The 26,423-nt window shown below is 43.6% G+C and overlaps 1 protein-coding gene across 3 annotated transcripts in view; it reads left to right on the forward strand.

Moving 5' to 3' along the window:
• The window catches only part of STK31 (serine/threonine kinase 31), a 5,081,810-nt gene that overhangs the window by 3,149,243 nt on the left and 1,906,144 nt on the right, over window positions 1–26,423 (forward strand). For all 3 annotated transcript variants that reach the window (XM_044067546.1, XM_044067547.1, XM_044067545.1), the window contains one exon: window positions 21,416–21,535. In XM_044067546.1, coding sequence (XP_043923481.1) covers window positions 21,416–21,535 — 120 coding nt within the window. The remainder of the gene's footprint in view (window positions 1–21,415; window positions 21,536–26,423) is intronic.

Below are 26,423 nucleotides of genomic sequence, written 5' to 3' on the forward strand. Positions count from 1 at the left end.
CTAGTGGGTTGGGAACATTGTTTTGCCTTACTGGCTGTGGTTGAGTGGCACACTGAGTCTGCGGGCTATGTGTCATTTGGGTTGTGTTGGGGGGTGGAGGTTGCTTGCATTTCTGCTTTTGAGGTCTCTGTTGCTTGAGCAGATTACTATTGAGAGCCTCTGCGAATGTTTTTGTGTTTCTATGTGTGGATTTTGGTGCTGTAGATTTAGTGAGACTGTGATGAGTGTAGTGTGGTGCAAGTGTTTACCTTCTCCTCTTGACTGTCAAGTTCAGTCTTGATTGGAGAGAGCTTTAACTCCAGTTTGGTGAGATAAGTGCATTTCTCACAGGTTGTAGTGTTGGGTGGTAGGAGGAGAGAGTTGTCTGTGTACATGAGGCAATTTATACATTGTCCCAAGATGCCCAGATTTATCAGATAGATAGGAGAGAACACTGGGAGCTTGACCCTTGGACATGCCTGAATAAAAAACTATTTTCTTCTAGATAAATGAGGAAAGTGAGTACAAGAGTTGTTTTTCTCTAAGCAAGTGAGGAAAGTAAGTACCAAAACTGCTTTCCTCTAGGTAATGAGGAAGGCTGAGTGCTGTAGTAATTAGTAGGTTATTTAGTGCTTACAGGTTCTGAACAAGTGCTGATCACGAATAAGCAAATTCAAGTGCTAAAACTAAGAATCTGTATCTGGACTAAACTAGTTACAGGAAAGGGGGGAAACAAGTGCAATTGCGGTCTTTTAAATCAGAAAGTTGAGAGAGATGGAAAAACTGCCCAAAAGGCCAATAACTAAAATTTCTGGGCCAGAACCACTCTGTATGTGGTAGATAGGTTACCTAGTGCTTACCACTCCCACTGATAAGCTAGAAGGCTTCCCTCCAACACAGAAAGCTTGGGGGCGGGGCTCAGAAGCTTACATACAGTCCTGGATACAGCAAATCTGAATCTAGACTACACTAGTTACAGGAAAGGTAATTTTTATTTATATATATATATATATATATATATATATATATATATATATATATATATATATATATATATATACACACAGCAATGTTAGACCAAACAGTTTAAAAAATGCAATTAAATAAAAATGACTAAAAACAAGTGCAGAAGGAGTGTTTTAGGTAGAATGAGGTAAAGAGATGGGACTGGGGGTGTGTGTCCCAGATCAAATCTACAGTGGGGACGGGCAACTGCAAAAGCCTCCAAATTTAAACAACAACATAGGAATAGGGAGGGTGGGTATAGGAAAACCAACACCTTCAGCAGAGATCATAAAAACTATACAGTGAAGCAAAAATAACAGTGCACAACTCTGAAGTCAGCCACCAGTGATATAAAATTAGTCAAGCAACAATTAACAGTACACAACTTTGAAGTGCCAGAAAAATATACTTAGCTCTGTATATCTCCAGATAGTTTGAAGAGCACTCTGTCAGGACACAGGAAGGCTCCAGCAATGATATTCTAGGTTTGACCTCCACATTCAGACTTTCCTTGTCCTCCATCACCCATCCCAGATACTTGAAGCTGTTAACCTGTTCCATTATTTTTCCCTTCTATCACAATTCTGACGACTTCTGATTTCCCTCATTTGCTGCTTTACAGTTGTCTTACCTGTACTCAGTTTCATTGCATGTGCCTTCAGTTTTGCAGCTTGAGTCATTGGGTCCTTGTACCTAGTTTGCACTAATTCTACCAATGTTCTAGGACTTCGAACCACTACAGAAATGCCTAAATTGGCTTTCTGGGGATCTTGTCATATGGTTTCTCCAAGTCTAGAAATGCATGGTTGGACTCTTTCCTCATTTCTAGCTTCTTCTCAACTGTCTCACTGCAAGCATCAAGTCAGTTGTGCTGCGTCCTGATTTGAATCCAAACTGCTCATCTCCCATCTTACTTTCCATTCTTCATTTATCAGTCACCTTCTCCAGGACTTTCATGCTGTGTGACAGGAGTCTGATACCTCTGTACTGCCCACAGTTGTGAATGTCACCTTTGTTCTTGAACACTGGTATTAGTATGCATGTTTTCCAGTCTTCTGGGATATGCCTTTCTCTCCACACTGCTATGAGTACCCTCAGAAGCCATATCTCCCCTATCTCACCCAACATCTTGATCATATCTGCTTTGACCTCATCTGAGCCTGCTGCTTCCCTTAACTTCATTTTCTTTAGTGCTGTTCTTTCTTCTTTTATAGCGGATTCCTCATCTTCTCTCATCATAGTCTGTGTCTGGGGAACTATTGCATGTTCTTCGTGTTTCACTGTTGCAGTCGTTACATTTGGGTAATCTGCTGGCAGGTTGCCCTCAGTCGGCCTGATTAACAAAGTCTTGGATCCTGCGTCGGTTGCTGTCCCTTCTTCCATGACGTCAGGTTGTCAGGGGTATAAAACATGCAGCCGATACCATTACATCAGTCTTTCTTACCGTGAGGTGCCCGAAGCAGAAGCAGTTAGCAAGTGGCGGTCGACCGACTCCTGAAATTTTCATTTTTGAGTTTCAGAACCAAAATCTTCAACTTAAAGCTAAGTACCCCATTGGGGAAACTTTTTCTTGCTCCTTACCGATGCCAGTAAAAGTTAATAATTGCATTACTTGTGGGAAGCAAATACCTCATAAAGATTTTCATTCATACTGTATTCCTTGCCTAGGCCCTGACCACGACGTACCTTGCTGTCAGTTTTGTGCTTTATTTAATCAGCGCACTATCCGTCATCGTTACAGTTTTGCCTCTAAATATTTCTGTTCTCTGTTTAATTTTCCAGAAATGTCGTCGGTTAGCCATCCAACTACCGGGATACCGAAAAAATGCAAAGATAGACAGAGACAGGCCGCCGAGGTCCAAAACTGCCGACGACACTTCTCTTAAGCCAGTCACTAGTTCGCCGGTACTCAGTGAGGCACTTTCGCAGCCCCTTATCCCCACTACGTCTGATTCGCAGGCCTCTACTGAGACCCATACAGAGTCTGGTATGCCGCGAGATACTTCACCTATGAAACCTGTGGATGTCTCTACCTTGGATGGGTCCGGAGCCGCTGTACAGGCACCGGCTTCTGAGGGTGTATTCAGGCCTACAGACTTGCATATTAAATTGACACCGCCTTCATTACTAAGGCCTATATCTCGATCCATGTCTAAACTGATGCCCAGGCCACATGTTCAGGCCCCTATGCCTAAAAAACAAATGATAAAAATTGCTGAAGATCTAATTACTCTACTCAAGGGTAGTCAACTACGAGGCCTAGGGCTGAGCTTGATTATGAATCTTCTGATCAGGATTCTATTTCTTCTGACTCTAATGACCTGGATTTGTCCATACCTACTTATGAGGATTCTGATGCAGAGGATCCCATTCCCTCTGCTTCCCCTCCTGAGGATTTTTCTTTTGGGGAAACTTTACATACTTTAAGGGAGCATTTCCACTGGGAAAGCCATAAATTTTCTGATTCAAAAAAGAGGCTTAGGGATTTCCTCCTCCTACCTCAGCATAGGCCTTTGGCTATATCTCCTGTACTAGACATTGTTGATGATGTGTTCTCGGAATCTAGTTTGGCCCCTGATTCCCTGCCTCCGGCTCCTAGTAAAAACAGATACTGCAGGGTTCCTTAGTCCCACAATTTCCTTCTCAAAAATCCTGTTGCAGATCCAGAAACCATTTCTCAGGGGCATTAAGACTTCTACTGCTAAAAATCCTACCCCTTCTGATAGAGACTCCAGGGCTCTGGATAGATCGGTTAAAAAGGTTTATACTTCTGCAGCCTTGGCAATCAGAGCTTTAAAGTGCCAATTTCATATGTTAAAATATCAACAGCATATTACTGGACTGCTTAAACAGAAAATGATGTTGATTCTTGACTGTGTGGAAAATAAAGATTTACAGGATTTAATGCATTCTGCTGAGCAAGTTGGAAAACATACTTTGCAATGTGGTTTTGATTCTTTACAGGCCTCTTGCAGGGCTGCTGTTACTGGGTCTGTGCTTAGAAGGCATGCTTGGCTTAAGGAGCAATCTTTGCCTGATCATGTTAAAGCTAAATTGTTCGATGCTCCTTTAAATCAGGACCGCCTGTTTGGCAATAAGGCTGAAGAAGTTCTTAAAAGGATGGAAGATAAAGCTAAATCTATGCAAACTGTTAAAGTTTTTTTTTTTTTTACAAGTGCAACCTCCAATTTAGTAGGCACTGGCCTACTAAGAATTGGTCCTTTCCAGCTCCTCTCAAGCCAAACCCAGACACACCAAAAACCCCAGGTTTCAGTCCCAGAGGACTCTCAGAACTAAGCAGTGAGGGGCCTCCACTTCCAAATCTGGAAATAACAAGACACCCCCTATGGTAAACAGTCTCAACGGCTTCCTTTTGAAATTCCCAAGCACTTATCTTTTAACCGCCCCTTTGGGGGGAAAGATTGCTCTTCATGCAAAGAACTGGGAACTCATAACCCAGGACAAATGGGTTTTAAATATAGTGTCCCAGGGATACAGATTTCATTTCCACACGTTGCCAACACCAAACGGGTGGTCAGACCTGCCCCCAAATCAGTGGGCAAAGGCTCAAAAACAAGTACTTTCCCTCTTAAGCATGGGCGCTATTCAGCTGGTACCAGAAGAGGAAAAGGGACAAGGTTTTTATTCCAGGCTTTTTCTGGTACCCAGAAAAGACAAATCATGGCGTCCAATCCTGGACCTGTCTACTGTAAACACCTTTCTGGAGATTCCAAAATTCAAGATGCTGACTCTTCACCAGTTACTTCCTATGCTAGGCAAAAACGCCTGGTTGGCAACTCTAGATTTAAAAGAAGCATACCTGCTCATACCAATCAGGGAATCTTGCAGAAGATACCTATGCTTCAAAGCAGGCTACTTGCATTATCAGTTCTCTGCACTGCCCTTTGGCTTGTCTCCTGTGCCCAGGGTATTCACAAAGTGCCTGGCTCGTTATTGCATTTTGCAAGCAAAGAAATATTCAAATGTAGCCATACTTTTAAATCATCTGGTGTTTGTAAAAAGGGTTCTAACTTGTCTGGGGTACACCATAAACGAAAAGAAATCACAACTGGTACCCTGTCAACAGATTACATTCCTGGGTGCAAGCTTGAATACAACTGCCCAGATGGCTTTCCTCATGCCAGAAAAGCAAATTCATTTGGTAACTTACTTCAAACAAGTGGCCACAAAAACCCTGCTATCTGCAAGACAAATACTGTAAGCCTTGGGGTTCATGGCCTCCTGCATTCTTTTAATTCCATATGCAAGACTGCATATGAGGAAACTACAGTGGTATCTAAAAAGTCTATGGAGTCAACATCGTCACAGCCTATAAACAATGATTACTATCATACCTTGCCTACACCTGGAGTTCCTATGGTGGGCAGAGGCCTGCCACCAAAACAAGGGACTACCATTCACACTACCCCCTGCTGCCCAAACCCTAACTACAGATGCATCAGACTATGCATGGGGGGCTCACCTGGCAGGGAATTCCATTCAGGGCAAATGGAACCCAAATCAAATGCACCTACATATCAATCAAAAAGAAATGTTAGCTGTACAGAATGCTCTGACAGCCTTCAAGGACTACATTCTTCCAGGACAACTAATGGTAAAAACGGACAACACTACGGTTATGTGGTACATAAACAAGCAGGGGGGGTACACATTCCTACCCCCTCTGCAGACTAGCCATGGCATTGTGGAACACAGCCTTGAGCTACCAAGTGCACCTACAAGCTCAATTCCTGCCAGGAACATTAAATACACTGGCAGACGGAGTAAGCAGAAACCTCATGGACCCACACGAGTGGAAACTGGAACCATGGATTTTCAACATGTTCACAAGCAAATGGGGGAGCCCAGACATAGATCTATTTGCCTCCCCTCAGAACTACCAGTTGGGCACGTTTTACACAAGAACTCCCCACAAACAAGCCTGGAAAGTGGATGCTCTGTCCTTCAGCTGTAAAAACCTATCAGTCTACGCCTTTCCCCCTCTGCCTCTACTCTCCAAAGTTCTACTAAAAGTCAAACAGGACAAACCATGGATGATTTTGATTGCTCCAGACTGGCTGCGCCAACACTGGTACTCCCTCCTGCGCAGTGTGTCACAAATATCTCCATGGCACCTGCCTCGGACCCCTTCCCTGCCGTCTCAGCAGGAGAACCAAATTCTGCACCCTCAGCTTCCAACATTGAACCTTGCAGCCTGGCTAATCACTTAAATTCACCCTTATCATCCCTCAGCAAACCTGTGATGGATGTCATCTTGGAGGCAAGGAGACCTAGTACTAGAAAATCTTATGCTGACAAATGGAAAATATTCTGTGCCTGGAGCCAATCTTTAGGGATGCGCCCGGCAGTGCCAATTTACCTCAGATTTTGCAATACTTAACTGAGATGCTTCACAAGTTCCTGTCTTTTTCCTCCATTAAAATCCACGCCTCAGCTATTTCAACTCGCTATAACACAGAACCATCCCTCTTCTCTCATCCTCTGCTCAAGCAGTATCTCAGAGGGGCAAAAAACTTGAGACCACACAGGAGAGCTCCTACCCCTGCCTGGGACCTTAACTTTGTTTTGGAGAAACTCACTCTACCTCCTTTCGAGCCAGCTGCTACTGCAGACTTAAAATTTTTTTCTTGGAAAACAACCTTCCTTTTAGCAATCACATCAGCTAGAAGGATATCTGAATTACAGGCCCTTATGGCAGTGGAGCCTTTCATCATCTTTCATGCGGACAGGGTATCTCTCAGGACCAATCTATCCTTCATGCCCAAAGTGGTTTCCAGTGTGGCTCTTAATCAGTCCATTCACTTGCCAACCTTCTTTCCCAATCCACAGAACAAAGGGGAATGGATTCTGCATTCCTTGGATGTGCACAGACAACTTAGATTCTACTTGGACAAGACTAAATCTTGAAGAAAATCTGAACAATTGCTGGTAGCATTTGCTACAGGGGCAGAGGGGAAGGCTATTTCAAAACAAACCATTTCTAAATGGATAAGCCATTGCATTCATTTCTGCTATAAGCACCATGGAAAACCTATCCCCCAGGGGAACAGATCTCACTCCACCAGGGCTGCATCTACTTCTGCAGCCTTTCTCAGAGGTGTTCCTACCAGGGATATCCTAGAAGCTGCTACCTGGAGTTCTCTACATACTTTCACCAAGCATAATCATTTATCAATTTTCTCTAAAGCCAGAGCTGGCTTTGCCATTGCTGTCTTGCAGCGCCTTATAGCTGGCCCTAATGCTGTATAAACTTCTTCTCCCAACCATAGCTTTGGGAATCTACCCAAATGTAATGACTGCAACAACAGTGAAACATGAAGAACATAGTACAGTTGTGTACACTTACCATAAATGTAGATGTGTGAGTGTATTCACTGTTGCAGTCCTGGTTACCCTCCCTCCAGCCCCCTAGTTTTTTCTGGGTATACCTCTACTTTCCTTTACTATACTTAAAAGCCTTTTTGGTGTATTTGCTTTTGATTGGAGGTATACTTTTGTGTTTTTGTTTTTATTTGCTCCCCATTAGGGGGACACCTGACATCTGGGGCAAGAAAAACTGATGTAATGGCATCGGCTACATGTTTTATACCCCTGACGTCATGGAAGAAGGGACAGCAACCAACGCAGGACCCAAGCCTTTGTTAATCAGGCCAACTGAGGGCAACCTGCCAGCAGATTACCCAAATGTAATGACTGCAACAGTGAATACACTCGAACATCTACATTTATGGTAAGTGTACACAACTCTCTGTGGGGTTTTCTTCATTCACAATCTACTGGAAGTACACCTTTTGTCTCCTCTTGATGTCTGTGGACTGGGAGAGTAGGTTGTTGCTGGCATCCCTTATGAAGGTGTCTTATTGTCTTTACTTTGCAACTTGATATAGTCTCTCTGAGCCATCTACTGAGTTACTTTCCAGAAGCTGGTAGAGTGACTTTGATGTCCCACTTTTTTCTGCACTCCTCCTTTTGATGACTTCATGGATTTCTACACTCCACCACCAGATTTCCTTGTCTTGTGTACGTTGTTTCCGTACCTGGCTCACCCAAGTATCTGTTCTGTAGTCCTCATTCTTCTTCAGCTCCACTTATTTCCTTATCCTTAGTAGTACACTGTGGATCTCAAGCCAAGTGGTTTGCTGCGTTGATGTTCTATCTTGTCTTTTGGATACGTAGGATGTCCAGCCTTCTCCTTACCATTATGTCATCCATTTCTGAGCTTCATCCTGTCGGTGAACCTACACTGAGTGTAGCAATTCTTAGTTCATGTTTGGCAGGTTGATTGGTTTTATGTATAGCTTTTGCTCAACAGAGCTATCTCAGGTAACCCAAGCTGGGCAACTGCAGACCAGCTGGCCAGTAGCTTATTGATAAAGGGCTGCTAAGGGCACATATACTTCTCCCACCTATAGTATAGGTCTGTGTTGTAGGTTAGAATAAGCTGGGTGCTCAACCCAGTTATTACTGGCAAATACTATGCACATTGGGCGACATTAGTAAACACAATTGGACCGCCTAGAGCTATATTTTAACACTGTCACTGGGCTAATCCTGCCACAGCGTGCACTCTGTGATCCATGTTCTCCTGTCTTAATGATACTTGCACAGCACAGTATATGACCAAAGAGGTTGGTGTGTACAACTCTTTCACCTGTAGGTCACCATGTAGAGTCCGTGTGATGCCCTCAGTTCTATTATCGGGTGAGTTTGAGATGGAAACGCACAGCATCTTTTCTGGAGATGGGAGGACTCCCACAGAGACACATGGAGAACATGCAAACCCCAAACAGGCATTGGTCAGAGTACAGGATTAAACCTTGTACTTTTTGCATGGGAGGTGAAGTCCTTAACCATTTTGCCAACCCCTCTTTTAAATCTAAAGTGGTAAATGAACTGTCACAGAACCAGGAGGATGTCCATTTGCCTGCCTTCTTTCCTAATCCATGGAACAGATGTGAGAGACTCTTCCATTCTCTACATGTGCACAGACAGCTAAGACACTACCTAGATAAGACTAATGCTTTCAGGAAAACAACAAGCTCTTTGCCTCCTTCCAGGAGGGTATTTTTGGTTAACCCTTTCAACAAATCGACTGTCTCCAACTGGATCTGTAAATCTATATCTTTCTTTAATACTTTCCATGGCAAGTTCCTGTCTTCGTTTGAGATGGGCTTTTCCACCAGAGGAGAGCAGTCTCCTTGTCTGGTGCCTTCTTAAATGGAATTGATTCCAGATCATTTCCTGTGGCAGCCCTCTGGTGTTCAGTTCACACATCTGCTAGATGTGCATTTTGTAGATCTAGGACCTCTTTTGCCAAGTCTATCCTTTTAGGATTGGCGGACAGCTCTTCTGTTACCGACCTGTCCTCCCTGAAGAACCCTTAGCTTTGGGAATCACCCACCAGTATTAAAATACTGCAACAGATATCAAAGGAAGGACGTAGTACAGTTGTGTAAGAAGTTTACATTACAATAGATGCTTTACTGGTTACTCTGGCGGCACAGTGGTGCAGCAGTTGTAGTCTTGCAGCTAGAAGTTCTCTAGTTCATTTCTCAGCTGGGCTGCCTTCTGTGTGGATAACCACAACAGGAAAAATTGCTTGAATAATGAACCACCAACCAGTAAACCAACAAAAATGTATTTCTCTGACGTCTCTGCTGCACAAGCCTTCAAGGAGTACAACTTCACACACGCCTACACCTGCCTAAAATGCAACCACCAATTAAAACAATTAAATCTTAATTACACATCAATGTTTGTTTCTCTTTCGGCTTATCCCGGTTAGGGGTCGCCACAGCGGAACTCCGGTCCGCTAATAATTGGCAGTAGATTTTTATGTACTGGCTTGCCAGGCCTAACGCACAACCTTCAACGAAGGAACGCCCAACAATAAAACTATTAAATAAAAAAATCGCCAGTTACACTCCATATTTAACCCCTTAGGTAGGGGCTGAAGTGTCATATTTTAAAATATATGCAGATTCTGTCTGCCTTCTGTGTGGAGTCTGCATGGTTTTTTTCCAGGTGCTGTGGTTTTCTCCCATATTACCAAGACATGCTGCAGGTGGATTGGATATTCTAAATTGGCCCTAGATATGTGTGCGTGTACCTTCTGAGGAATGTTGCGTGCCAGGCTGGCAATTCAACACCATAAAACTCTACTGCCACTCATTCTGCAGACTGTTGATCTGCTGTGGTTGACCCCTAATGGGAGCAGCCAAAAGGAGAAGATGATGTCCTACTGGTCACTGTTACAGTATTGCATCCCTCCCTCCATTCTTCCCCCTTCTCTTTACTGTGGTCTCTCTATAACTTGTGCACTGATGGAGTTAGTAGTTCCCCTCCCCTCCTCATAGCCTGGATTTTATTTTATTGCTCAATGTACTCAGGCTTCTTTTGGGTCTCCTGGAGTTACACAGTCTAAAGATTTACACCCATACATTTGCTTATGTACCCCCTCACGTCCACAGGTCATGGTCATATACTGGACTTTATGGTGCATTAGGAAGCTTTTGGTTTAGTTTGCCAACCAGATGTCTGATTACCTGGGTAACAGAACCCACCAGTATTGGAATACTGCAGCAGTGTTCAATAAGACATCGACTACTACAGTGAGTTGTTAAACAACTTTGTTTTGGTTGACCTTTCTGATTTTGAGGTCCGTAAAAAGTTCATGAAAGAGGGAATTTGATTCAAGGGACAACCCAAAATTTTCAGCCCTCTTTTTCTAAGGTTAATAAAATCTTTCTACCTCAAGATCCTTTTAAAAGAAGCAGTCTAAGCAACAAGGTGCTAACAAAAAGGATATTAAAAAGTAATGGTGAGGCTCTTTAAAAAAAAAAAAAGTGAAACCCTTTCAGAACCAAGGCTAGTGCATAGTCATAATGACTACTTGCCTCTTCAGCCCCACCCCAACCATGGCAGTCTGTCCCTCAGTCTAGGACTTCATCTTTCCCAGTGGAATCTGATTATCGTGGATAAATGGGTTCTTGGAATCATCCAGCAGGGGTTAAATTATTAATGACAGTCGGGAACCCCATCTGCCATTTCAGTAGATTCCTCCTCCTCCTCCTGTAAACCAGACATCCCTATTTTTTTCTAATTTTGGATTTCATGTTGTCCTGGGAGAGTGGGATCATTGAAATTAGTACCCTCAGAAGAAACAGGCAAAGTTGTTTTTTTTTTGTTTTTTTTTTCAGTGATGCTAAAGAAAAAGAGAACTTGGAGACCAGTTCTAGACCTTTTCTTTCTCAGTCTCTATAATAAGGGCCCAACATTCAGAATGTTATCCCACCAAATAGTGTTACCTGTCATCCCCCTCCCCAAGGTAACTTTATACTTGAAATATTCTTATTGGCATGTATTGTTACTGGCACATATTTCTGATATTTTTAAGGTTTTTATATCTGGCTCGCATTATGAATTCTCTGTCTTACCCTTTGGGCTGTCTGCTGCATCTAGGGTATTTACAAAGTGTTTGGTTCCAGTAATTGTTAAATACAAACTTCATGACTATGCATCTTTCCATATTTGGGCAATTATATAATAATTGCAGAATTTTTCCAGTCATCGAGAGACTATTGAGTTGTGCCAAGAAACTCCATCCCACTCTGGGGTTTTAACTAACCTTAGACATCTTGTTTCATCCCATCGCACTGAATATTTTTTTTTTTCAGGGATTTCCTTCCTTATGATAAAGTAGAATTGTACAGAGAAAACTTCCTGCCCTTTTTCATCCAGTCCCTGACATCTGCCATGGAATTTCTCATGATTCTGGGTTTCATGCTTCTGATTGTTATGAGTCCATTGGCTAGACTTCATGATAGAAAATGTGTGTGGTACCTCTGATTAGTCTGGACTTAGCCTCATCACCCTTTATCTTTTCAGATCCCACTTCCTGGAGTTGTAAAAAAGGAGTTGCTGTGGTGTGTAAACTAGTTGTGTCTCAGTCCTGTTCTGTCCTTTTCTCTTGTGACTCCTGAGTCTGTCAAATTAGATGCCTAAGATTTTGTTTGGAGAGCTGAATTGCAATGGAGTGAAAATGCAAGGTATGTGGTACAAACAGGACAGACAAAACACACTCAGAGATGCTGGCAGTAATCAATACTGTAAAGTACTTAAGCCATCTCTGGTCTCTGAGAGCTCTGCAAGTTATTACAGACAACACCCCAGTGAATGGGGTATTTAAAGAAGCAAGAGGGTAAAAGATAACAGCTCCTTTGCATACTTGCTATGACGGCCTGGAAGGTTTCATTTCACCTCAATTTGACTGTTGACTTGTTGCGTTCTGTCAGAACAGAACATTTTAACAAAGAAGACAGTTTATAGATGGTTGTCTCATGGTATTTCTGCTATTATTGCTATAAGCAGTCACTTCCAGATAGGTTTAGGGCTAGCTCTAATAGGGTTTTCTCCTCCTCTTTGACTTTTTGGGAAAGGGTAGACTCTAGCTGTATTCTGAAGGCAGCAACCTGGTTTCCTCTTCATACTTTTACAAAACCTTGCAGACTGGATTTCTTTTCAGGTCCATAACAGGCTGTGATAGGACCATTCTTATGGAGCTGCTGGATTCTTGAATTCCTTCCTCCTCCTCTTAAGTATTCATTAACAGTGATAATCTACCCAAATAACTTAAGCTATTGCAGAAGTGATCCAGTGTTGAACATATGGTTGTGTAAACAAACTTGCCATAACAGTAGATGTTATAATTGATCACTGTTGAAGTATCCACCCCTCTCTCTGTGCCCCGTATTTGTTTTTTATTGTTTTGCCAGAGATTGGAATTACATGTATCGTGTTTAGATAGTTAAATGTATGTTGTGTTGGATTTTCAGTTTGTAGCATTTTTTTTCCTTTCAGGCCACTAGCCACCTTTCTTGAGGCAAGAAAGCTGTGAAGCTTTTGGCGTCCTAATAGTTAATTTTATACAGCTGTCCCTGAAACCTGTATTGGTTAAGGTGCTTTCAAGGTGCTCTGAAGTTTTGAATGCTGGCTTGTAGGTCTTATCCTTGGTAGGATGTAGCCCAGGTAGCTTGTACTACTAAAGAGGGATATTTTAGAACGTCATCTGTTATTTTTAGTTTAGTTACACAATTGTACTATCATATGATTTTTTTAATACATTAATTATTTATGCTAATTATGTCAGATTCAGACACAGTCCTGAATTGTTAAGTGGATAAAAGCACTAAGTCTTGTAATAAACTATTACCATCTTGGTGTTTTATTTTGCTTTTGGTTTGGAACTTTAAAACACTGTGCTTGTATTTGTGGATTTCTGTTTGGATCTTGTTATGATAGCACCTCATTGTTTCATCCCAAAGTAAAGGAGAAATTGAAAAGCGAACTGGAAATGGAGTTAATCTGCTATCAGAATTTGCTTTGAGTCCCATCAAAGGTCTTTTTTCAAACACCAGAGGGATACCAATGCACGTTAGTTTAAGAAATCACAGCATCTACCCTTTGTCCCCTTTTTTGAGAGGGGTCCCCATATCAGAGGGGCAACCCTTTAATGGACACTGGGTGTTTCCAAAATCAGGGCTTCTGGAGTCTCTCCTACTCATCCCCCCCTGTGTCTCTGAAGGGTTGCTCAGCTGCAGCACTCTGGAGGCAGTTTGGGGTTAACTGTCTCCTCACACTGAATATAGCAAAAAAACAGATGTGCTGGGCATCAAGATTGAATACTAATGCAAATAAAGCAGTGAAGCAACTAGAGGAACTAGAACAAGAGTTTAATGCAAGAGTTTACAACAAACAGTTGTTACAGGATGTAAAGAAACAGGCGATGGCTGACAAGTAAAACTTACATTTTGTTATGTAGGCAGCAAATGTAAAGTATGAACAAGCATTGAAACAAACATGATCAACACAGAATTATGTTAATGTATAGTAGACATATTACTGGTAGTACTGGGTGCAATAAGAAAACATGGCACATTTTGCATTCATTTGAAATATCGTGTATAATCAAACTATTTTTTTCTTACAGATCAACAGATAACGAAGTAGAAATTGTTATAAACTGATAAAATGTGAAAAAAAGTAAATATAGTTGAAAAAGGTATAGTTCTGGTATACAGGTGCTGATAACATAAGCATCTTAAAAAATAAGCATAAAGTTTGTATCAAAGAGAAAAATATGCTTTGACTTCATGCAGACTGAATTCAGAGCGAATAAGTGATCATGTGAAATGAAAAAAATATGCATAAATGTCTTGTATAACCATACTTCAGAAAATAAAGAACATATTTTTAAATTTGCTGTGCTGCAGGTATTGCACAAGAATATAAGAGGTTGTGACCTTCAAAATTGGAAGTGAATTAGTAATGTGAGATCTGATAGGGAACCTTGTTTAAATGGCATGATGTATAAAGCTGGACTTGAAGCTGAATTAGAAGTTGAGTCATTTTAAAACAGTCAATGCTTTTTAATAGCTTTTAGTTGTTCATCTACTTTAATTGGTTTTAAACCATCTAACAAAAAAATGACCAATAATGTGAGAAGCCTTGGATACCCACACTTATGAGTAAATCATTTTTTCCTCTGATATGGGAGGAAATGCCCTGTAAAAGCTTGTGTGGATTCTGTTGTCTAAATGATGTTTGACCCTTATTGTCCTAAGACCGTTGTGTTTGCTACACCTAGCATAATAGCCTGCTATTGTTTGACCTTCATTCTTGTAGGTATTGACTACTGCTGGTTGAGAAGAGGAAGGAACAGTTTGATAGAGCATTTGGGAATGAGTTAGTGAGTGGCAAGGAACCTTTTAAAATATTCTGATGCACCCCCTGATATTGGCTGATCTGTGAATGGGACTTGTAGATGTGCATTTTTGATTAAATTTATCCCCCCAGTTCTCCTCCTCCTAGCATAACATCAGATGTAATGCGATCCTATCTCACCTACATTCATAACTGATGGGCTCGACTCCAACTCGGCCAGTACACTAGCACGAAGTCTCTCATTGGCTGGGCCAACCCCTTGTCCCAGGATGCACCACGCCCAAACCCCCAGATCTCGTTTGCCGCTCCTAGAGTAACGACGTGGTCTCAACTTGCTGTGGCTAAGTACCCTTCTATTTTGGCCTTTTGGTCGCTTTTTTGCAGTTAGCTTAAATTTTATACTCAAACAGCTATTTTAATAGCTATCTTGTTGTTTAGTACCTTTGCCCTATTTCTTGTCGGCGAGCGTTTAAGTTAGAGCTCTTCCCTCCCTTCCCTCCTTGTGTGTTGAGTGTGTTTAGAGTGTTAGTATGTCTGGCAAAGAAAAGGAACATAAGCCATCGGGCTTTAAAAAATGTTCAAAATGCAATTACAAGATGTCGTTGACAGATGGCCATGCCATCTGTGTTTATTGTCTAGGGGCTAAACACTTGCAAGAATCTTGCAGTGTTTGCCATGCTTTCTCCTCTCTTGTCCTACATGAGAGAAAAAATAAGATTATCCTGAAGGGTTTGATCAAGCCAGCCTTCGAGGAAGCTTGGTCGTCTTCTCCCTCCTCAAAATCGAAGCAAAATAAGTCTTCGGTTCCGACAAGTCCGTCGGAGACGCCTGCAAAAAGAGCTAAATCTCTGTCCCCTTCCTCGGCTCCACTGGTCTCGGAGCCGCAGGATAGAGGATCTAAATCTGGGTCTCCTTCCTTGGCTCCACTGGTCTTGGAGTCTCGGGATGAGAGATCAGGTACTCTGTCCCCTTCCTCGGCTCCACTGATCTCGGAGCCGCAGGATAGAGGATCTAAATCTGGGTCTCCTTCCTCGGCTCCATTGGTCTCGGAGCCGCAGGAGAGTGTTTCTGCTCTGGGGTCGGTTTCGTCAGCTCCTGAACCGTCGGCGCCGAAAGGGGTCTCGGTTCTGGTCGAGTCTGCTTCGGCTCCGATCCTTTTGGAGCCGATTCGGAGCCGGCCTCCTAGCTTTGTCTCAGAGCCGATAGAAAAAGTTTCTTGGCCCCCTTCTGTTTCCTCCAGGTCCTCCAGGCTTTCAGATTCGGATTTAGATAGGGTGGTCCAGAGGCTCCTCCAGTCACCTGTCTTATCCAAATTTTTTTCAGCTCCGGCCCAGTCTGCCCCGGAGCCAGCCCTTTCGATACCGTTTTTTCCTCCTCCGACAACCTTGGTGTCGTCGGAGCCGGAGTTCGTAGAGTCGGGTGAAGTTCTTGAGTCGGTTCTGAGACCCACTGCTAGTCTGTCGGCACCGACTTCAGCTCCAACCCTTTCTGTGCCTTCCAGAGGTTTTGGTTCTCGGGTGTCAGCCGGGCCCGAGGGGGATTCGTCGGGGCTTTTGGTTTCGGCCCCAAGTCTCCCACTTGGCGCCTCTGCTAGGGGAACTCCGACCCCGGTCATGGTCTCGGAGACAGGCCTCTCTTAAGATTCTGGTGGGCCCACCTTCGAGGCTATGAGGAGCGCGCTGGGCAAGTCTCTAGTGACTTCACCTGAATCTGCAACTCCTTCCTTAGACACGGCGACTAGAGCTTCTGGTTCCCCCCTGTCTTTGGACAGCGCGGCTCCTAGGCCTGAGGATTCCTCCTTGTGTGGTCCCCTGTTTTCCGAGGGGCCTTCAGAGTCCATGCCTGAAGAACCCCCCAGGAAAAAGTTGTGCAAGAGGAAGCACATAGACTCCCCAGATGAGTCTGTCACCTCGGACACCGACCTTGATGATGTGGAACAGTCCCCTAAGTCATCCTCTGACGATGTCTCGTTTTCCGATATCCTGGAGATCTTGAGACAGAGGGGCGACTGGCCATCCAAAACCCCTTCCGCGGAGGAGTCGGTCTTCCTCAAGGCCTTCGGAGCCCAACCCTCCGCCTCCTGGGTGTCTCCACCCTTCGATGAGTTATTGGACCTTATTTGTCGAAGGGTGTGGGAACACCCTGATTCTGTGGAGCCAGTTCCTTCTCGCCCCAACAAGTTTTTATCCACATCCCCTGGCAAGGAGTTTGTAACCAAGGGAGTTCCGGTTGATGCTATGGTTGTGGCATCTGCCACCCAGCAGGATTTGGCAGAGGCATCTACTTCTATCCATCCTCCTAACAAGGAGTCCAGGAGCATGGATAGGTATGGGAAGCGTACCCTGACTTCAGCGACCTTTACTCTGTGGTCACTGAATTTATGTCACTTTACGAGGCTCCAAAGGGATCTCATAAAGGAGTTGGGAGATACCCTGTCGGGTAACGTGCCTGAGGCATTGACGCAGTCTGTCAATGCCCAGCTGTCTACCCTTTCGTCGATTTTTAACTCGTCCATGAGGCTCATATCGTATGCAGCCGAAGGGGCGGGTAGGGCAGCGAGTTCGAGCGTAGCCCTTAGGAGGCAAGCCTGGATGCGCTTGTGTCACTTTGCGGAGGCGTTCAAGTCTTCCTTCTCTGACGCTCCATTCGATGGGTCCTCTCTCTTTGGACCCAAGGTGAAAGACACACTCACTAGATGTGAGCAGGAGGGTAAGGCTTTGTCTGCCGTTGGGGCCCATTTTTCGCTTCCCTCTAGACCTTATCCCAAGGCTCAGAGGGGAGGAAAGATGTGGTTCAGAAAGTCCCAAAAGTCTTTCCCTGCCCATCAGAGTGACCCCCCTTCCAGAGGCAGAGGGGGGGAATTATTCTGGAAGACGTCGCCCTAGAGGTGGCGGAGGCCCCCGCAACTCAGGAGACCGCGAATCCTTTCGTGGTTCCTCCTTCCAGCGTCCCTCAGGGACTGCCCGACTGTGCGTCTCCGGAGCCAGTCGGGGGTCGATTCTCGGAGCATCCAAGGGCCTGGGGTTCCATCACTCAGGATCAGTGGGTGCTTCGTATCATCGCCGGAGGTTACACCATCCCCTTTATCCGTCCCTCTCCACCGTCAAGGAAAATCCCGGACGTTGCCACCCAGTCAACGGGATCCAGCAGCCATAGAGGTCGCAAAGTTGCTCGGAAAGGGAGTCATCCAGCCAGTCCCTGCAGACCAGACCAGATTAGGAACTTACTCAAGGTTATTTTTGGTACTGAAAAGAACAGGGGACTTGAGACCCATTCTGGATCTCAGCCGCCTAAACCGCTTCGTAAAGAAGTCCAAGTTCCAGATGGTCACGTTGCAATCCATTTTCCCATTGCTGGAAAAAGGAGTATGGATGTGCTCCATCGATCTCAAGGACGCCTATTATCACATCAAGATAAACAGAGCGTCACGCTTCCGCCTAGGAGCCAGTCATTTCCAGTTCTGGGCCCTGCCCTTTGGTCTCACCACAGCCCCCAGGGTGTTTACCAAATGTCTGGCAGTGGTGACGGCTCACCTGAGACGTCTGGGATTCCAGGTGTTTCCGTATCTAGACGACTGGCTTCTCACCGCCCCCACCAGGCATCTTCTTACTCTAGCCGTGAGTGCTACCATCGAGTTGTGACATCTGTTAAGAATTACATTCAACTGGGAAGAGTCTGTATTGCTGCCATCACAGCGTGTTGCCTTTATAGGCACAGAGCTAGACTCTGTAGAGATGCGACCATTCCTTCCAACAGAGAGGATAAAGATACTACAGGACCAAGTCCTAGCCTTACTGCCCTGATGGAAAGCCCCAGCCAGGATGGTCCTTCAGCTTTTGGGATCGATGGTGGCCTCCATTCTTCTGGTCCCTCTGGCAAGATTGCACATGCGAATTCTTCAATGGCTCCTGTCGACCCAGTGGTCATACCAAGAACTGCCATTGTCCTACCCGATTCTCATCACGGAAACGTGCCGACGAGATCTTCGTTGGTGGCTCCTCTCCTCCAACCTGAACCAGGGGAGATTCTTCTGCCCCCCCTCCCCCATTGCCACAGTGACCACGGATGCCTCCCAGATAGGGGGGGGGCATTATCTGGGCAGGATGGTTCAAGGCACGTGGCAAGATCACGAAACCCACTTGCATATCAGTGTTCTGGAAATGAGGGCAGTGCTTCTAGTGCTGCAGGCACTTCACAGCTCTCTTCCCAATATGGCGGTGGTATGGTACCTGAACAAGCAGGGAGGAACCAGGTCTTATCCTCTTTGCAGAGAAGCCATGAGAGTGTGGAATTGGGCGATCGCTTCCCAGAGATTTCTAGTGGCAACACACATTCTGGGGAAGTCCAATGTGATAGCAAACAGGCTGAGCAGAGTTATTCTGATGCCTCACGAGTGGTCCCTGAACGACCAAGTAGCGGCTCGGATCTTCTCCAAGTGGGGGTTTCCCTGCTGTGACCTTTTCGCCAGCCCCTGGAATGCGAAGTGCAGCAATTTCTTCTCCCTGATCCCCCCCCCCCAGGGGGAGTCACCCAGGGACGCTCTAGTCCACAATTGGCCCTCTGGTCTGCTCTACGCCTTCCCTCCGGCCCCTCTACTGCCAAAGGTGATTCAGTAGGCGATCTGCTTGGGAAGCAGCATGATTTTGATCGCACCACACTGGCCCCGCCAAGTTTGGTTTCCCTTCCTTCGGAAGTATGCAGTGGAGGGTCCTTGGATTCCGGACCCAGTCCCAGACCTCCTGACTCTTCAGTCGGGTCAGGCCCATCCATCACTGCGAATTCTCAAGCTAGCGGCTTGGCTGATCCACTTCCGACCTTAGTCAGACAGCTTATCCTTTCGCCTGAGGTGGTCCGGATTCTGTCTTCTTCCCACAGAGCCTCCATTAAGGAGATATATTCTAATAAATGGAAAAGGTTTGCCATTTGGGCCCAGCGGCACAACCTTGACCCTCTGACAGCCCCGGTGTCGGCAGTATTAGATTTTTTGGCAACTCTTTTTAGACAGGGTTCCACTGTCTCCACACTTAAGTCCAATTGGCAGCGATTTCTAATTATCATGTTGCCTTTGAGCCTTCACTCATGAGTCATAAGTTGTGTAAGGCCTTTCTCAAGGGAGCTTGTTTGCTTCGCCCCCCGGTGTCGCAACCTGTTTTGCCATGGGATTTGAATGTGGTCCTAGGAGCCTTGACATCTCATCCCTTCGAGCCGGCGGCCACTTGTGAGCAAAAATTCTTATCTTGGAAGACTGCCTTCTTGGTAGCTATTACTTCAGCCAGAAGGGTTTTGTAGCTTCAAGCACTTTCTGTCAAGCCTCCTTATCTGATCTTTCATAAGGATAGAGTATCTCTAAGACTAAATCCGGCATTTCTTCCTAAGGTTTCTTCTGCTCTTTGTCTGCAACAATCTATAGAGCTTCCAGTTTTCTTTCCGAAATTTTCCAACAAGGAAGAATACAGACTTCATCAGTTGGATGTGCATAGACAACTGAGGTTTTACTTAGATAGGACACAGCAGCAGAGGAAATCAGACCAGTTGTTTGTGGCCTTTGCGGATAACAGGATTGGCAAAGCAGTAATTAAGACCACTATCGCTAGGTGGATTAGGGATTGTGTTTCATTTATTTATGTATCAACAGGAAGGGACCTTCCATTTCCAGTTAGAGTGCATTCTACTAGGGCTATGGCAACTTCAGTGGCCTTCCACGCCAGACTGTCTGTGGATGAGATATGTGCAGCGGCCACTTGGGCTTCTCCACATACATTTATTTCTCATTACAAACTGGACGTGGCATCTAGGGGTCGGGCGTCCTTTGGTTCCACAGTGCTCAGGAGTGTTTTCCAGTGAGCCTCCCAGGATCTAGGTGCTAGGGACGCTGTCCCATCAGTTATGAATGTAGGCAAGATAGGATCGCATTACATCTTTTAGTTATGTACTTACCATAACAATAGATGTATGTGATCCATCTCGCCTACATTCTTACGTACCCGCCCTCCTTCCCCATACCTGTTGGATCTGGAGGAAACACTGTTGTGCAGTCGGATTGGTACATGTGGATGAGTTGTGGGGCAAACAAGATCTGGGGGTTTGGGCGTGGTGCATCCTGGGATAAGGGGTTGGCCCAGCCAATGAGAGACTTCGTGCTAGTTTATCGGCCGAGTCGGCTCCGAGCCCATCAGTTATGAATGTAGGCGAGATGGATCACATACATCTATCGTTATGGTAAGTACATAACTAAAAGTTAAGGACTTTGCTCCTAATAGCAGACGTGCAGTAATTGTTTGTGGGGTATTTCTTAATTTACTGTATTTTTTTTCCTTCATCAAACATGCACATTTTGATTGGAGGTTAGGAGAAGATGGTTCTTAATGTTAAGTATGTCCCTAACTTAGGTGCAAGGATGCCATTATTGGCCACAGAAGGCATGGCCATTGCAGATACTGCTTCTGAGAATTTTGTCACCATTATAATAACCTTTCCATTAGTTCAATCCATATCATGTATGCCCTTGAAAAACATTCCATCTTGGTTATTTGCTGTTATTTGCTGTTCTGACTTTTGTGCAGTTGTGTACAGACTTTTATCTTTATTAAAAATGTGTTCAAGTACCACAAAATTTAAAAAAAGTGTATGTTTATTCTATGCTTTCTTTTCTTAAATGTGTTTTAGCTGTTTTTCTCTGTCTTCCAAGGAACAATCTGAGACTGATAAAATGATGATCTTAAAAGCTTACACTAAAGTCATGCAGAATATTAAGAAGGAGCTCCAACTCCTTAGCTCGATTGAAAAGAAGTACTTTGCTTGTACTGAGGTGAGTTTTTGTGTACATTACAATCCACTTAGTTGCACATAGCATCTCTAAAAGTGATAAGTATTTCCAGGGATAGTTATAAAAATATATTGTTTGCCTTCTAGTGTAAAGGAAATGTGTATAATTGTTACTTGTATGTATTATCCACTTGTTTTCCACCATATTTTGATAATATGGTTCATAGATAATCAAGGCAAGGTTGTAATATATGGGCTTCATTTTTTAACGCCAGGACTTTAATAAAAAACTGTAGAAACTTGCCTTGAGGAGTGCAGTTGTCTTGTCATCTTGAACAATTGTGTCTTTAAATGTTGTGCTCCTGAAGTTGTAGAAATTGCAGGAATTTAGGCCAAGCTCCACCCTTTCTCGCTTTCTAGGGGAAGATTCTGATTGTGCTGTTGGTGTGTCTGGGGCCATATGCTTAGGTATGTGCCATGCAGGATAATGGAGGCTACTCCTCCCCATTAAGGCCAACTTGGAAGCAGCATTCTGAATGGCATATTTGAGGGGTGGTACCTTTCAATAGACCAGTGAAGACCTGGCAGATGACCTTTTACAGGGGTAAGGAGGACCTATTCACAGTTGACTTTTATGATCACCTTGAGCCACTTTGTTCTTCATGTATGTCTAGCCAGCTCCACATAAGGAAGATGCCTCCCTAATTATCATTGCAGATACTTAATGTTGGTACAGGTTTACATGTTCTGGAGTTGACAGAGTTGTCTAGGAAGACATTTGCTAGTTCAAAACAGCCATCACCGGAGACTAGTGTATACTGAGTGAAGTCATTGTCATCCTTGTCTTGTGTGCCTCTTAGAAAAGGCTTCATTAAGAGAGCTAGTAGTCTCAGTAAAACTTTTTGGACAGTATAATACTTGACTGCTAAAAGGGTCCATAGTGACTATCTCTTAATTGGAACAGTGATGGGTTGGTTGTTATACTTTGCCTCCTCATAGTTCCAAATGAAAGTATTTTATTTGTCCTTGCTGGACTTCAGGAACTTAAGCCATCACTTCTGGTACATCCAGTTATGAATTGTTGATGTCTATGGATCATGCTGTTGCTTCTGCAGGATGCATGGTACAGGTGATTCCTCAAATTCAGTCTGGGTGGGCATCACTTCAGTACAAAATGTTGCCATTTGGGCTTCTCTATTGCCCATAGTATTTTGTTGACAAAAATATTTTGTGGTGTTTTTAGCCTCGCAAGACCGGGATCTTCATGTATCCACTGGATGGTTGCCTGTCTCCTGGCAGCTTTGTTGAGGCACTCCTTGTTTAGCATCCTTGGTGGGGGAGGGGGTATAGTTGAAATCTTTTAGTGGTAACCACAAATGAGAAGTTTTCTGTGATCCCTTCATAAATGACTGCCTTTATAGGCACTGAGCTGAAAGCACTTATTTGCTCTGCTTTTGCCAGATGAAAGGGTTTGTGAGATTGTTGCTTTGGCATTCTGTATGAGGATGCAGCTTGTTATCCAAGATTGAACCCCATACTGTGATTTACATAATATATGCCCACTGGTGTTGGAAAGGACTGAGTGGCATCACTGGGCAGAGAGCTGCCATCTGCTCTCAGTTCTTCTTGTGTTATTCCAATGTCTACTGGCACTGAATTGTTGGACTCTTTTTCTGTAAAACTGCAGATATCTGTTTTTTTTTACATGTGGAACCGTTTACATTGTACAAGAGAAATGGTTTCCCTCCTGAGTGAAGTTCCGCATATCACCCAGTCAGAGTTGCATATGTTAATCTTTGCCATTAAAACTTTTAAGAGATGACTGCTTTCCAACTGCCCTTCCATTTTATTGGGTCCCTGTGGACCTCATGGTACTGGTCCAGACCTCAGTGCCCAATGTTCACTCTGGGTCTACCAGCCATCATCCTAAACCTCCAACAGTCTATTCCAGTATTTGCTAGGGCTAGTTGTGGATCCTTAGGGTGTGCTGGGGGCTGTGCTGTCTAAGCTTCCATCTGGGAAGGGGTTCTTTTTATATGCCGTACCCCCCATGCTCAGTGACTGTCAGAGACAGCTCCCCTCTATCGACCACACCTCTCCTTGTTCAGGGGTTGATAACAATAATTAAGGTGTTTGTCACAAACACAGGGTACAGGGTTTGATCCTTACATTTTGAAGAAAACTTGGATAGGCTTAAAATGGCCCACAAGGGTAGCTAGCCTAATACTTGACCATTAACTTAGTGTCATTGAATAATGCTGTCCCTCCCAGCTGCTCTGTCAATTGCTAAAGCAACTAATTAACCCCTAGTCAGCCAGGCCTGTAGTTAAAAGGTTTTATCCCTGTATTCCACTGGAGTGGCTATAGGGCTACTTCCTATTTTGTATGACAGCCTCACTATGTGTTAACAGGCAAAAAAGTACAAGGTCTGGTGGCAGAGCAGTGGTAGTTGTGTGGCACAGACAGGAACATGAATTTCTTGGTATTTGCATACTATGGTAATTGAATATTCAGTATAACATAGTGGCATTTTGAGATCCAAAACACTGTTTTGATGTGTTGTATATACTGTTTGTTTAAAGCAAAACGTGATACTTCCATGTAAAATCAGTCCAATACATAGATGAAAGCAGAGGTAATCTTGGACACTTGAAATAATGTGGCTAAGATAAGGACTGAAAGCCCTTCACATTAGAGATATTTACTTCCCTCAGTGAAGGATATGAAACAAAGACTAGAGACTTTGCGTGGGAGTTGAAGAGAAGAAAAAGAAGCTCTTATAGTATAGGGGACCTGCCTGTGTATTTACTCGAATACTAGGAGCTTAGTTGTGGCTACATCGGTATTCAAACAGAACAGAAGGTCTCCTGTTTATGGATGAAACCCGAAAATTAGAAGCTAGTTTGACCTAAGCTTGGACAGTAATGGCTATGGACCACAAGAAATCGTTAGCCTTTTGGAAGACTTTAAACAGGTTTGATCTGTAAGTAACCTGGCATAGCTTGAAAACAAAATATTTTTTTAAGAAGTTGTGTTTTATATTCCTGACTGTAAATAAACTTGCACTTGAAATAATGAACTGCCTCTACCATATTCAACTTGCTACATCAATTGTTTTGGCATACGTACTTTGGTCAATACAAACTGAATCCAGAAGGATAAAGCCTTTACTGTTCCCCAGACAACCAGTGTTTGAATGGCAACAAGTATGCAGAGGGATTGGTTAGGAGATTGGATTACGAATGAGTGGCTGATGCCAGCTAACACACGGGGGAGTTGCCTAGGCTCTCTGCAATAACAGCATTAAGAGCCTTGTGCAACTGTTATACCAGTTATTTGGAAAATGTTGCACACCTCCCAAAGGCAGAGGTTGCAGAGCTCACAAAAGCTACTTGATGGAGAGGTGTTGCAGTTAGGGCACACTGCTCAGCAGCAGTAGTAGGATGCTCTACCAGTGACCTTGATTTCACCAGCCCAAGATGTAGATTGGTTTGAGCTGGGATAAGATAAGACAGACCCAGTGAAAAGGAGGAAATGATGGCAGTTGGTCAGCTTTGGGAGGGTGAAAAACATATACTAAACTGCACTGTTTTTCATTCTTGCTTCATATTTATTTATAAACGGCTCCTCTAGGAAGAATAAACTGTTTCTATATCCAGTGTTTACTGCATTTAAAGAGAGAGAGGACTGTCTTCTTCCTTCTTGTTTTTCTTTTTCCTCTCCTCTGCTGTGTGGCCGAACTATCACACAAAGAAATATGGAGAACCTCAAGAAGAGGAATGTGGCCCTTCAAGAAAGAAGTGAAGGTTGTAGATAGACATTTGGTTTGTCAGCAAGATCAGATGACTCAGCCACAATACTGAACCCCCCTTCCCCCCAGGACTATCCCATTACCAAAGAAGTTGAACAGGGAAGATATCATTTAGGTATTTCCTTTTTGTGAAAAATAGCATGGAAAAGGATTGGTCCTCACTGGGCCAAAACTGTATCCACCAAACTTATGTGAGAATCACTAGAAAGGTACTGACTATGTCGACTAGCAAAAGCTCAAGAAAATGTTGGCTAGGGTTTCTGGGTCTTCTGAAATACAAATCATAAAATATAATTGGACATTTAATTCAAGCAAAATGGTAAGAGCTTAAATGTCTAATTATAAAACATGATCTGATGATGTAAATTTTCATTCTGTCCTAAACCTGTGGGTTCAGTTCCAATCCTTGGAACTGACTCTGCCACTATCCTAGCTCGTGGTAACCAAAAAATCTCTTGAGCCTATCCCTTACCCACAGTGCACCTATCCCAGTTAACTCAGATTTCATTTGCCATGTTTTGTCAGACGCGGTACCAATTGCTTTTGAGAAGGTAAGTGATTCCTTTAATATATTTTCAACTCTAACTTTCAATCCTTTTTATTTTCTATTTTTCAGTATAACTTATAAAATCCCTTACCCTTTTTTTGTATGTCAGTGCTCTAAATATTGTCTTTATTTCCTTTTCCCTACACTTTGGTGTATTGTAAATATCATTGCTAATATTTTCCTCCTGCACTTTGTGTAGTCAGTTTCTTATTGTTGGAGCATATCTAAACAATCCTGTCTTGGTTTGTGATTTATTGTGGAGTTGACTGGTAAGAGAAGTTTTATTTGAATTTATATTGTATTTGTTATCACTGTTTTTAACTGTTTGTAAGTAGGAAGAGAACATGGATTCCTTAAATGAGTATGCAATTAATGATTTGCGAATGCACAAGTATCTTGTACAGTGTAATAAATGCTATTTATATTTAACAGCTGATAACACTGGTGATCTTTGTTCCTTGTGTCAAAAGATGGATGATTTGCTTACCATTGTTAGAAGTAAATCTCGACTTGATGATAATTCTGCTTGTGCATTTGGCATGGCTTGGAGAACTGTTGTGTATATATTAATGA

The sequence above is a fragment of the Protopterus annectens genome, chromosome 3.part1 (genome assembly GCF_019279795.1).
Source record: "Protopterus annectens isolate FY-2018-M chromosome 3.part1, PAN1.0, whole genome shotgun sequence".
In the NCBI taxonomy this organism is placed as follows: Eukaryota; Metazoa; Chordata; order Ceratodontiformes; family Protopteridae; genus Protopterus; species Protopterus annectens.